Source organism: Cupressus sempervirens, chromosome 11 (genome assembly GCF_028749045.1).
Source record: "Cupressus sempervirens isolate cs-2001-9-10 chromosome 11, ASM2874904v1, whole genome shotgun sequence".
NCBI classification, from domain to species: Eukaryota; Viridiplantae; Streptophyta; class Pinopsida; order Cupressales; family Cupressaceae; genus Cupressus; species Cupressus sempervirens.
Genome location: NC_143128.1, coordinates 650360681 through 650372985, shown reverse-complemented (window position 1 = coordinate 650372985; position 12305 = coordinate 650360681). Strand labels below are relative to the sequence as shown.

Here is a 12305-nt window from a genome sequence, read left to right as displayed (position 1 = left end):
TTGGCCATGCCATGTAATTAATTTCTGAGGATCGGCATTTGAAAACCAATCAATCTCTACACCCCGTATGGTCGCCGGAAACTGTCAGATCCAATCATCTTGGTCCGTTACGTCGTTCGCCATCCAGATCATTTCACAGGTTTTACAATGTCTAATTGGATCGACTATCCCATCACCATTAAACTTCGGCAATTTTTCCTTTGATCTTGCCATTACTGTTTTCTTTTGATTTTGTGGTATTTGTGTACTCGCATTGTTCTGAGCACCTACGCTATTCTGAGTACCCACGTTGTTCTGAGCACCCGCGTTGTTCTGCACAACCACGCTGCTTCGAATAACCACCCTACTTTGGACAATCGCGTTACCCAGTGTGAAAAGATCTTCCTCAAGCGAAGTTGTTTGATTCTCTACCTATATCCATTCATCAGGTGTATTGGGAACGAAGAGTTCACTCCACGCTCGTGCTCCTTCGGCATTACGAGCCATGCAAGTTACTTCCCTTCTGTTCAGATTCTCTACCCTCGGTGTATACAAGTTAAAGAACTCCTCCCTTGTCTCTTCCACCAAATTCAATTGCTATCGAGTTTCTTCTAGCAATTCCTCGACACTCCTCGGTCTACTAGGTGAATGCACTCCCTCCTTCTGTGCTCTTTCACCCCCTCGGTGTCCATCAATAAGTTGCTGAAGCTCCTGTCTACACTCTACCCATTGTGCTAAAATTAATACTTCCTGTGTTGTGCATATCTCATCCTTATCTTTTATCTTATTCCTATCTTTATTAAGCAAATTCGGCATTAATCTTCATAACACTTCCTTTGTTCCAAGTTCGACTAGCAACAGCGCCAAATGTTTACCGTAGAGGGTATACAGATACTTATCGCATTCAGTAGATTAGGATGTAACACAGAACTGATTATTTATTCATATACGCAATATGCACTCCTAATACAACGCTTACAATGATAATGATTACGATCCTCCAATAGTCCCTACGGACAATGTACATATACTTTCCCGAAGGGGTGACTCAACCGTCACGCACCCTTTTGGATACAATTATACCCGTCAACTATAACATAGAATTTACCGACAACAAATTCTAGAGAAAGAAATGTCACTTGTTGGTTTTGTGGCAAGCCAGGGCACACAAAGAAGCAATGTTGGAATTACAAAAAGGCTCAAAATAAAGTAATGAATGATGGTGTACACACAAAAGCTGTTAAAGATGGAGTTTTGGTTCTTGTAGCTACTGACACGAATGCAAGTCTGTGGGTTCTCAATTCCGATGCATGTCTTCATGCTACTCCATGTCGAAGTCCATTCACAAATTACCACAAATGTATTTTTGGTAAAGTATTTCTTGGCGATAACAAAGAATGTGATATTGTCAACAAAGGGAATATTTTATTGTCGCTGAAAAATGGGAATCAATGGCTTATAAAGGATGTTAGGCATGTTCCTACATTCAAACATAATCTGACATCTGTGAGTCAAATATTTACACAAGGTTCTAATGTCAATTTTGATCTTGATTCGTGGAAAGTATCAAAAGGGCAATTGGTTTTGGCTAAAGGAAAGAAATCTAGAATTTTATACATTTTAGAGTGCAATGGTGAAGTGGGAGCAGCCATGGTGGTTGCAGAAAGTAATGGTGAACTTTGGCATAAGAGGCTAGGTCATATGAGCAAAAAGGGGCTTGAAGTAATGCTTCAAAGATACCAACTTTCAGGTCTTAAATCACTCAATTTGGAGCTACGCAAACATTGTCTTTATGGCAAGCAAAATCGAACCAGCTTCGTAAGGACGGGTCATGAGAAGAAATCTTTGCCATTAGAACTCGTGCACTCCGATGTCTTTGGTCCTATGGAGGTAACTTCAATCAGTGGTGTCAATTATTTTGATACATTTCTTGATGATTGCACTCGTAAAGTTTGGATTTACATGTTGAATAAGAAATCACAAGTGTTTTCAAAATTGTAATATTTGAAGGCTATGGTTGAAAATCAGATTGGGAAGAACATTAAACGCCTCTTAACCAATAATAGTGGCAAGTTTTGTTGTTTGAAGTTTGATGGTTTTTGTGCAAATCATGGCATTAGTCTTAGACGTATTAAAACTGTCCCTTATACACCTCAAAAAAATGGTGCAGCTGAGAGGTTGAATCGGACTATCTTGGAAAGAGCTTAGTGTATGCTATCAAATGCTGGTTTAGGGAAAGAATTTTGGACAGAGGCATGCGATACAGCAGTGTATTTAATTAACTGAGCTGCTTCATCTCGCCTTGATTTTGATATTCCAAAAGAAAGGTAGACTGGTAAAAAAATTTCATTTTCCCATTTGCAAGTTTTCAGTTGTGATCCTCATGTTCACATTCCTAAGGGGCAGAGAACGAAATTGGATTTTAAATCCAAACAATGTGTGCTTTTGGGGTATGGTGGGGATCAATTCAGCTTTTGATTGTGGGATCCAATTGCTCGTAAGGTGATTCGCAGTCAGAATGTAATCTTCAATGAGAAATCATTCTCAAGTTTGAAAACGCAACACATTTCTTCTCCTGATTCTATTAAGTTTGATTTATTTGCTAATGGCTCACACACACATAAAACTCCCTGGGTCACATTTCATCCCACTACCACTATTATACCTTCACAACCTATGCCTTGTATAATCCCTACACAACCCAATCTCACCAATATACCCATAGTAGTAACTCCAAGTATTGCGTGTGATTCGTTGTAGCCTCCATTCAAATCTACTACCACACCTCTGTCACCATATGGAATTACCATAGACACTACAGCCTTGTTTTCCCCTATGGTCCAGACTTCACATGCTCCCACAATTAGCAATGAGCAGACCACAAATCATGATGCTCTGTCTCCAATGCATGTTGACCCCTCTCACACTACTCGTGTTTCCTCTATGTTGGGCAATGTTGTTTTAACAGAGCGTCTTCCTTTGGTTAGGGCGCAACCTTCATATTCTGCATCTAGTCACATACTGACTAGCCCTCCAACTTATGTGTCTCCATGTCCCCTTTCTTGCCTTGAGACAACGCGTTATTCTATAATTTCAACTTCTCTATTGGGCGGTCAATTCCCCCAAGCGCATGATACTCTGTCGAGTTCGCACTTGATGCACAATGCCTGGACACTATGCACACAATACAACCATGTCACATTTACCTCATTCTCCTAGTAATTCAATGCAAGAAGGTCGGCGACTTGGCTGGTCAAAGAGACACGAGACCCATGCAAACACAATCCATCCAAATTCTGGACAGGAGTCGACCATGACAAATCAACAAGCAAATGACAACTCACAAACATCTCGAGGCATTTCGAATTGCCTAAATAATTAAAATTCTTGTGGTCATAATATTCAACTTGAACAAGGCATTAGTAATGTCTGAAATGATACTCAAATCCAAAATCAATCCACTGAACAGGGTACTAAAAACGATTTTTCTATTGGAAATATAGAAGCTATGAATGACATTCATTGTCCCACAAATGAGCAAAATACACAACTAGGAAGATCTATCGGAGAGAGAAACCGTACAAGGAGATTTGATGACAATGAATTATTATTTTCTTTGTGTTATGATCATGTAGAGCCTCAAACATATAAGCAAACGTGTAATAATGTTAATTCAGTGTATTAGATGGATGCCATGAAAGATGAAGTGGAGTCTTTACATGTTAATCAGACTTGGGATTTGGTTTCTCTTCCACCAAATCGTAAGGCCTTGAAAAATAAATGGGTATATTGGATAAAAGAGGAAGATGGACAGAATACAGGGCTAGATTGATGGTGAGGGGATTTTCTCAACAAAAGGGTGTTGACGTTAACAAAATATTCTCTCCAGTGGTAAAAATGCAGACTATTCGTTTGGTTTTGGGCATAACAGCAGCATCAGACCTTGAGCTTGAGCAACTTGATGTAAAAACAGCATTCCTACATGGTGATATTGAAAAAGCTATACATAGAGCAATCGGAGGGATTTGTTAAACAGGGGCAAGAGCATTTATGTTGCAAATTAAAGAGGAGTTTGTATGGGCTGAAGCAAGCTCCACGCCAATGATATTTAAACTTTGATAATTTTATGACACACCAAGGTTTTACTCACTGTGAATTGAACCCGTGTGTTTACTATAAGAGGCTTCCTACTAGTGAATTTTTTATTTTGCTGCTTTATGTTGATGACATGTTGGCTGCTGGGAATAGTATTGTTGGCTAAAAAGTATGTATGTCACTGACTACGACTTACAAAATTGTGACTTTAGGCAACATTCCATCAGATTTCTCTCTCCTCTCAGCAATAGGGAAGGCTCCCTTTTTGCCGTAGGTGGTTTCAATAGGAACTTAACTGAAAGTTCAAAAAGGATGTTTCTATTGATCAATTCCTCTTTTTTCAGGATGATTTGCCTACAACTCTAACTTTCCACCTTAACAAAAAGTGCCTTATTGCTACGATAATACTGGTGACCCTGGAATTGATGTAAGAACAACACCAGGGGCAGCAGTTTACTTTTTATATTTTGTGAAACAAAAACAGGAACCCAAAGTCTCCTGCATTTGTCTCGAATAAGGATTCAAGAAGAATAAACAGTAAGGCACAAAGTCTCTTACTGGATACTCTCAAATTTAATAAAAACACTTACAACTGAAGCCCAAAGTTTTCAAATCTAAATGATTACAGTCACTACTATCAATTATAATTTGTCCTCCTGCAGCACGAAGTCTTCAAAAGTTCAAATTGGCTCTAAATGCAATAAGCAGCACAAAGTCTACACGATTAAATTCAAATCCCCCTTGATCAAAGCTCTAAAACTCACTATCAATATCCAAAAAATGTCGTCACATAACACCTTGAATGAACACAAAGTTTGAAAGCAAGTTGCCTCTTTTATTGATAGCAATTTAGATTTACATCCAAGCACAAAGTCTTAGAGTGCACATATAAACTAGCAGAATTTTCTTGCCTTGGCAAAAGATGATTATTTACAATGAGCTCCTCCTTTATATAGGGAAATAGAAGGGACAAAGGTGGAGGAAAAAGTGGAACAACCTCAACCACCTTGACTTATCTCTAACTAACTACTTTGACTTTATTCAAAGTTGTATGCCTAATGCAATTGCAACTTGATTAAATATTACAAATTTGCACGTGATACTATCACATGCAATTACATCATGTTTTTCCATCACATGTAATATGTCAATTACAAATAATATTCTAAGCGTCTTACAAAACACAAATTCTATTACATCAAGCTTGATTGGTCTTCGTGCTGCTACAAGATGCCCGATATTCTACGATTGTTGTGCTCATGTTTGGTGGAAGCATCTTGAAATGGAGTATGAATATGAATCCTTGATTGTTTCGTTAAGTGTTCATCGACTAGCTTGAAAGCACTTTATACTTCTAATCATTCTTTCACCTCCTTGTAGCCTCCATCATGCGATCACTCTTGCTTCGCATTCCTCTTTCTTCTTTGCATGTTCAGGGTTATGCTTGTTTTTGTTATTGAGTTTATGTTCCTTCAAGCATAGATGGGTCCATTTCTCGCTTTTGATGTGTAAAAACAAGGATTTGGGCAAAGTATAAATAGGGGAAGTGTTTGGGATGATTGCGGACAGCAAATGAGCAAATGGGTTAAGCTCATAATGCCTCAAAAATGAGTAGAAAAACCAAAAACAGGTTTTTTGGAATGGATTGCATATGCGGACAGCAAGCTTTAAGATGTGCAAATGAGGACTGAAGTGTAATGAAATGGAAACATAGCATACTTTAATAGGTGGAAGTCATACTACGTATCCGACAAGCAAGTGGGAAATTCTTCTTCATCCATACAGCAGCCATATGGAGGTTCATGGAATGCGTATTGGTGGGATTTCTTTGCATTCACATTAGTGAAAAAGAGGAACTTACTTCCATATTAAAACGAGATTTTATCCCTGACAGCATATGCAAGTAAATGGGACCTTGCATATGCAACTTGAAGAAGAAGACTGAAGAAGAAGAAGAGACAACATATATACAAAAACATACAAATCTGAAAATGGAAATGATGAGACTTGCATACAGAACACAACAAATATATACAACAAAAACCTTAAGAAAAATAAGGGGTCATACCCTTTTCTCGAGAGGCAAAAGAGGAAGTCTTTTTTAAGCACTTGTGAAAAATCTGAAAATGCAATCAAAGAGATTTCTTGGATTTAGAAAGATTGCAAGATTAAGTGTCCTTACAAGAGATGAGTCAAAATTCGTAGCTTGCCAAGTGTAGGAAGTTAGAGCAAAAATTTGCATCATTTTAGCAACTGTTTTGACCAAGCAATGTGCAACATGCAAAGAATTTGGAAAATGATGTCCAAAGCACATCAAGTGATTTAAAAGACTTCTATGTAAGCTAGGAAGGATGGGAAATGCTTTTAAACTTACCTTGAAACAAACACTTGTTTAAATGGTGCAAATTGCTCAAAAGTAGGGCATTTTTTAGTAAAAACGTGTCCTAAATGGGTTGAGAAATGAAGAAAACTCTCAACAAACTCCCTTTTTTAGTAGCCCAATGTGTTCTTTGGGTAATTTTAGGCAAAAACAACCCTTAAATCATCAAAAACGACCAAGAAATATTCAAGATATGAGCATGTGAAGGCTGGAAAACTCGTTTTTGGACAAAAACGCCTTAAAAAGTGAAGTTTTGAGAGGCAAAAACATGTGTTTTTGAGCTAATAATCACTACTTTAGGGTGTTTGATCAAAAAGTCTCATATTGTGAAGTAAAAACACACTTTTTGGTTGCATTTGCATGTGAAAAATGTGCCCAAAAACCTTCCAAATGCAAGCTGCAAGTTAAAAGCGGGATTTCTTTATGCAATATGCTCCAAAATCGCTACTTTGTGTTTTTCATTTTAGACATAGTGCAAAACGCACTTTTGAAGACCATTTACATGTATTTTAAAGACATGCAATTGGGCAAATAATGGCCATTTTTTCTTAGTGGAGTTTTAAAACATGAAAACACATTTTAAAATGCATGTAGTTGGGCCAAAAAATGTCACTTTGGCTAAGTGAAATGGGTTTTAAAATATTATGTACACATGCAATTGGGTCCAAAATCACCACCTAGTGCATTTACATCTTAGTAAAACATGTATTTTAGCTTTAAAAGTTCATTAAATGGTAATTTTAAAATATGTATATGCAATGAGTTTGAAAAACCTCATTTAAATGCATTAATATAATTAAAATAAACTTATAAATGCAACAACATATGTAAATGAGATAGATTTTCCCATTTATATTAATTAAATAAGTTTAAAATATGTAAATACATATTAAAAACCCACTTAACACATTAAAACATGTTATTGCATATAAAAAGTTCATTTCAATTAATGCTAGAACTTATAATTTATTGGAAGTGGGTTTTCACATAGTCATTTGCACGTGGATATATGCAATATGTAATAAAAACCCACTTAAGTGCATTTAAGTGTCTTATGCAATTAAATTTAATATCTAACTACAGATTTTAATAAAGTAACATGAAATATAGTCTTGAAATAGGCTATTTTCATAAAACATAAAAAACTATGGTCAAATCAACTCAAAATGAGTTGAAATTTTAAAATGGACCACAAAATCCACTTTAGATATCAAATATAATTTTATATCGTGCAATTGCCAATAAAAAGCCCACTTTTATGAGGTTTTTTAACAAAAATATCCCTTATAACTTGAGCTAGACAACTCAGATTTTGACCTAAGTTAGCTCGAAACAAGCGGAATTCCAAGGGCTATTATCCCAAGGCAAAAACAAGACCAAAGATTATTTACAACACAAAGAAAAGATGCGAAAGTTTGCCAAAAAAAGAGCGTTTGCAGTCAAAGAAGAAAAACTCTTACTAACAAACAGTTGGGGATTCAACTAAATCGAAACCTTCAAAAGAACGCATAGACAGAGCAACACAAAGCACAATTCAAGGATAACAAAGTGTCTTTATGATACTTTATCGATGCATTAAAAGTTAAAACAAAGAGGATGCACCTACGGATCCATGAGAAAATTGCGAAGGGTTGCCTCAATTTTATGATGTCAAAATTGAGGACAACAAGTATGTGAGTTGTTCATGAGCTAAAAACACATTTAGCTCTTCATTTTGCCATGAAAGATTTAGGGGCAGCAAAAAGGATTCTTGGGATGGATGTAATCTGTAGAAGACATAATAGAGAAATCAGATTATCTCAAGAAAAATATATTTTAAAAGTTTTATAAAAGTTCAATGTGTCAAATACAAAATCAGTTGCTACTCCATTGGTTGATCATTTTCATTTGGCTTCTAAAATGTTTCCTTCCACTCTGGAAGAAAAACATGAGATGGATGATGTTCCTTACTCTTCAGCGATTGGGAGTTTGATATATGCAATAGTTAGCATGCGTAAGGATATTGCTCATGCAGTGGGAGTTGTGAGTGGTTTTATGAGTAATCCAAGAAAAATTCATTGGCAAGCAGTCTAATGGATTCTTTGGTATTTGAGAAGCACTTCCTCTCATGTTCTATGTTTGAATAGTAAGACTCCTTATAGTTGTGGTTATGTTGATTCTGATATGGCTGAAGATTTAGACAAAAAAAGATCTACTACTGTGAGTTTACTTTTGCCGAGGCAGCGATTAGCTCGACTTATCGTAAGCAACAAGTTGTTGCTCTTTCCTCTACCGAGACTGAATACATTGCTCTTACTAAGGGGGCTAAAGAGTTGTTTCAAGAGTTGGGATTTAAACAATCCAACTTCCCTCTATTTTCTAATAGCAGGAGTGTCATTCACTTGGCTAAAAAATTCAGCTTTCCACAGTCGCACAAAGCATATAGAAACCAGATTTCACTTCATTCATCATGCTTTTGAAGAGGGAAGATTATAGTTAGAGAAGACTGATACAAAGGTTAATCCAACTGATGTGTTCACAAAAGTTGTATCCCGCGAGAAGTTTGAATTTTGTAGAGCTTCTCTCGGCATTGTCATGACATAGCCATAAGCATTCCAAGTAGGGGATATCTCTGTGCAGTGCTGATTGGACTTCAAGTGAGAGATTGTAATGGTTTTATGGTAGAGGAATATTGTAAAACAGTTCTGATGGTCTGACGGTGAAGCCCAATCATTTTCATCTCTTCCTCTTACATGTCCTTTCGTCTTCCACTAAGAATGAAGAAGGAATGTGTAACAATAATCTAATTTCTACTGGAGCATTGTACTGTAAATTAATTCGAATAGATATATTACTCTGCTTGAAGAGTGGACGTCCAGACATTCTGGATGAACCACTATAAATCTTGGCGTTAACTTTGCACATTATTTTTCTGTCTGGCATAGTTTAAGATTTTATTTTGTTTTCAACATTTTATTTTAGCTCAACAAAAGGAATATTTGAAATTCAAATAAATAACTGCAAGAAGGGTTCCGGATAAACATTACGAACAACAATTTTGCAAAACCAATCTCTTAGGTTGTTTTCGACATCATCATTCATCCTACCAGTGACCAGTCACCAAACACTCATTCGTCAAAGGTCTACTACATGGACCTAACATCGGAATAGGCTATGGCAGCCATTTAAGTAACTGAAAACATATCATCCCACGATTTGCAACCTTCGTTTAAAGCTTACAGTTGCCAAAAACACATTACATTTTTCAGAGTACCAAAAACCTAAATTCTTTGTTTGGAAACAGTTTCAAAGATACCTTTTAGCTATGCAAATTGGCAAAAGATTATTGAAAAATACTACCATTCGCATTTATTTATCCAACATGAAGATTCGCAGGGAAATCATTAAAGAAGTGAAAGGTGATACGAGGACTCACTCTGCATATCCGACGCGTTTGGTTTTTTTTACGGCGTTTTGCAGCAATGATACCTTTGATGTGAGGGGAAGAGGTAGCCAAATCCTTCCTCAGGCGTTTGCGAATACCTTTGTTGCGCTTTTTGGCAATTGCATCTTCTCCTTTGGCCATGTCTTCTGCCGTGGAGCTCAACCCAGTAGCAGACGAGTTTTAACAAAGGATAATTTTAACTTAGGTCTGTCTCGATTTGAACATGCAGTGGTGTTTTTACATTTTATTCATATAATTTGTATTTAGTTTTTACATTTTATTTATATAATTTGTATTTAGAATATTAACTAACTTTTACTTATATATATATATATATATATATATATATATATATATATATATATATATATATTTGTTTGGAGTGGGAATTTGATGAAAATACACACATCAAAAACAATTAATATCCATGCTTGTATATAGGTTAGGTTAAGGTTAGTATGAATTAAATTTATTTTATTGTTTTTTGTTATATATATTTTTTTAAGTTAGTATTAAATTATTTTTTTAGTTTTTATTTCAATTTTATATATTAAGTTTTATTTGTGTAACATGAAGATATAATTGATTTTCTTAAATTTAGTAGAATACTATATGGAAAGGAGGTGCAATAGTTATGTCGATAGACATATATACACATTGAAAGTTTCTACAATAGATCTTTCTCTTTTTTTTCTTAGATCAATGAATGGGAAGGTTGTTTAATAGTTTGACTCTTGACATGGAGTAAACATAAGTCTTGAGTGATTTTTGCCTTGGATGGTGACATAGGAATTATCTGCATGATCTTAGAGTTGTTCTAAGTATTTTATTTTTTGTAATAATGTAAATAACTTAAAACTTATTACATATTTTAAAATTTGAATTCATAATCAAATTGAATTTTCTAGAATAGATATTTTTGGTCTTCAATTTGAATAAATAGAATAACAATATTTAGTGAGCTAAGATAACATCTATAATGCTAAAGTTATTCTCAAATAGCCTCTTCCATGATTATTATGTAGTATTTTTTTCTTATTAAAACCTCTTAAGCAAATCACCCTTAACAATTTTTTAAAACCACTAAATATAATACTTTTAAATTTAAAAAAATTGTTAAAAACCTTATTCCTAAAAATTAAGCTATTTTCATGAGAATTTACGTTGTAGCTCCTATTTTTTCATGGATAATTGGGCATATTGTAGTAAAAAGGTTAAGATAATTGTCATGGAAAGTACCACCAAAGAATTTGAAGGCCCGAACTTATCATGAAGACAGGAAAAATAGATCACAACCTCAAAAGGATTAAAAAAAAATTAAGAGTTATGAGGAATGTTTGATCTTGGTGAAGGAGTGCAGATTTTTAAGCAACCAAAAGAGAAATTTTAATCTTAGACAATGTAATTTGAGTGCACTATATGTGAAATTCGAAAGATGTCTACCATTACACAAGTTTGACTAAAAAATATTTCCTTAAAAACTTTGGTCCCTTGATGCCAATCAAGGAAGCAATTTCAATTCATTTTTTAGTGAAATTTGTTGATTGTTTTGTACGTTGAGGTCATAGACGTTTAAAAGAATCCATAAATTTTGCATGACTAAGTAAAGGCATCAAGAATAATGCTTACATGCATGTTTATATCTTATCTTATGTGCATCTCTAATATTTTGTATTTATAGAATCAAGTCGATGAGTTGTCTGATTTCACTAGGGAGAATTGTATTTGGCTTTGTGATATTCAATATCAATGGATTTTAATTTCCTCCAACCCTTTGACAATAATGTGAACAACCAAAGGGACCCTTTCATAATCACATGCGAGTCTCATGTAATTCAAGACATAATAGATGAGAGGATGAAAGGATCCTCTAGGTATAGGGCTCTTGGCTACTTCCCTTAGATGGCATTCTCAACCTCACAAATATTCCCCATATGGCTTCCTCCAATAGCACCCAACCGATAAAAGCTTTTGGCCTCGCTTCTAAACCAAATTCACCAGAAAATACATAACTTTTTAGGTATAAGATTGCTCAATATCTCATATATATCCAAAATATTGAAGAGCTTTTTGGATCCCTTTGACTAATTGTTATGGCCTCATCAAAACTAAGAAGTTCAAACATTGTCCCCTTTGCAAGCTCCTCAAAGTGTGTCTCTGAAATAGAAGGAATACCTACAAAAATCCTTTTACACCTGTCTGCTTGAAAATAAAATATTTACTAACACTTTCAGATCCTGCATCCACTTCAAGATCTCAATCTCAAGTAGCTCCCACTTAGTCTTATGAACTTCCTCAATACTCATCTTCTTGAACCCCAAATTGAAAACACTCTCCTTCAAAAACACCTACCTAATCATCGTATATTCCTAGTGGCACTCTGTCATATAACTTGCTCTCTCCATTCGTAACACAATTTCCCACAAG

General features: G+C 35.3%; 1 protein-coding gene across 2 annotated transcripts in view; it reads right to left on the bottom strand.

Annotated features, from left to right (window-relative positions):
- LOC149531447 (P-loop containing nucleoside triphosphate hydrolases superfamily protein) overlaps window positions 1-10097 on the bottom strand; it is a 211886-nt gene extending 201789 nt beyond the window's left edge. For both annotated transcript variants that reach the window (XM_089810337.1, XM_089810338.1), the window contains exon 1: window positions 9870-10097. In XM_089810337.1, the coding sequence (XP_089666463.1) occupies window positions 9870-10019 (150 nt within the window). In that variant the 5' untranslated portion in view covers window positions 10020-10097. The remainder of the gene's footprint in view (window positions 1-9869) is intronic.
- Window positions 10098-12305: the final 2208 nt, after the last annotated feature.